Source organism: Galeopterus variegatus, unplaced genomic scaffold, assembly GCF_000696425.1.
Source record: "Galeopterus variegatus unplaced genomic scaffold, G_variegatus-3.0.2 Scaffold2075, whole genome shotgun sequence".
NCBI lineage: Eukaryota > Metazoa > Chordata > Mammalia > Dermoptera > Cynocephalidae > Galeopterus > Galeopterus variegatus.
In genome coordinates this window covers 144,377-145,414 of record NW_007728186.1, presented here as the reverse complement: position 1 = coordinate 145,414, position 1,038 = coordinate 144,377, and the positions used below count along the sequence as shown (strand labels likewise).

The following is a 1,038-nucleotide window of genomic DNA, read 5'->3' as shown; positions in this document are numbered from 1 at the left end:
AGGTCCAAATCAGACATCTATCATTTATGTTCATGTGGTCTCAACTCTCTGTTTTCATTTTAAGTTTTGCTGTACAACTGCTCACTAGCAACCACTGCCCAGACTCTTTGTTCGCATGATCTGGGAGAGCTGCCTGGTGGGCTGTGTGTTGCACTGGATCAGGCAGGCTGGTTAAGAAAAATGGGGAGATGTACTGAAAGGTGAGTAACAACTGAACTTCTTTTCTGATGCAGGCTACGTGTGTGATCCCATGAGCCCGATGCACTTTCATTCTTGTCGGAATAGTGGCAGCTTTGAGGACAGCAACTGACAGCATTCAGCGTATACCTAAGGAGAGTTTTTCCCAAATTGACAGCAATAATTCCAACCATGGCAGGCTTGCTTCCAATTACAATATTTTACCCTCTACGGTCTCCTTAAATTGGCTTGTTTATACTAGTCCTATTTAATTCTCTATCTCAAATTGGGCTTTGGATTTGTAGCTAAAGAATTAAATGCAAAAGAACCAAGATAGAATGAATATGAAGAATTGCTTTTAATTTTGTAAATGAAAAAACAAATGTATCTTATTACTTGGAGATGGGGCCTAAGTCTGTGGTGGGCACTAACAATTCCTATGTTTTCCTAGGCTGAATTATGTAGACTTGTGTTTGAGAGCTCTGGGTTTGATTTCTTAGAATATTGTTCATTATTTTCTTACCTCATTATGTTACTTCTGGTGTTCAGCTCTGTGATTAAAGATTCTTTGGTGACACAGAAAATTGATTCAGAAGTGTATTTCATTCCAACAAGATATCCACCAAGTATATCTTCTTTCAGACATATTGGTAAAAAGAAGTAATGACCTCAGATCAAGAAGCTTGAGAAAATATAGCACTTAATTATTTAGTCTCCTTTCCACATCATACCAAGTGCTCTGTGCTCTCCTTAGGCAACCTGTTACTGTCAGTATGAAGATGTCATAAAGGCTATTTGGTCAATAGTAAAACCAGCCACTAATGCAAACCTGTCATTTAAACCAGAGTCTGGCACAGTGCA

At 38.7% G+C, this 1,038-nt stretch overlaps 1 protein-coding gene across 1 annotated transcript in view; it reads left to right on the top strand.

Moving 5' to 3' along the window:
- The window catches only part of LOC103596698 (serine/threonine-protein kinase TNNI3K-like), a 114,153-nt gene extending 113,392 nt beyond the window's left edge, over positions 1–761 (top strand). The window contains exon 8 of the mRNA XM_008580392.1: positions 234–761. Coding sequence (XP_008578614.1) covers positions 234–310 — 77 coding nt within the window. The 3' untranslated portion in view covers positions 311–761. The remainder of the gene's footprint in view (positions 1–233) is intronic.
- Positions 762–1,038: the final 277 nt, after the last annotated feature.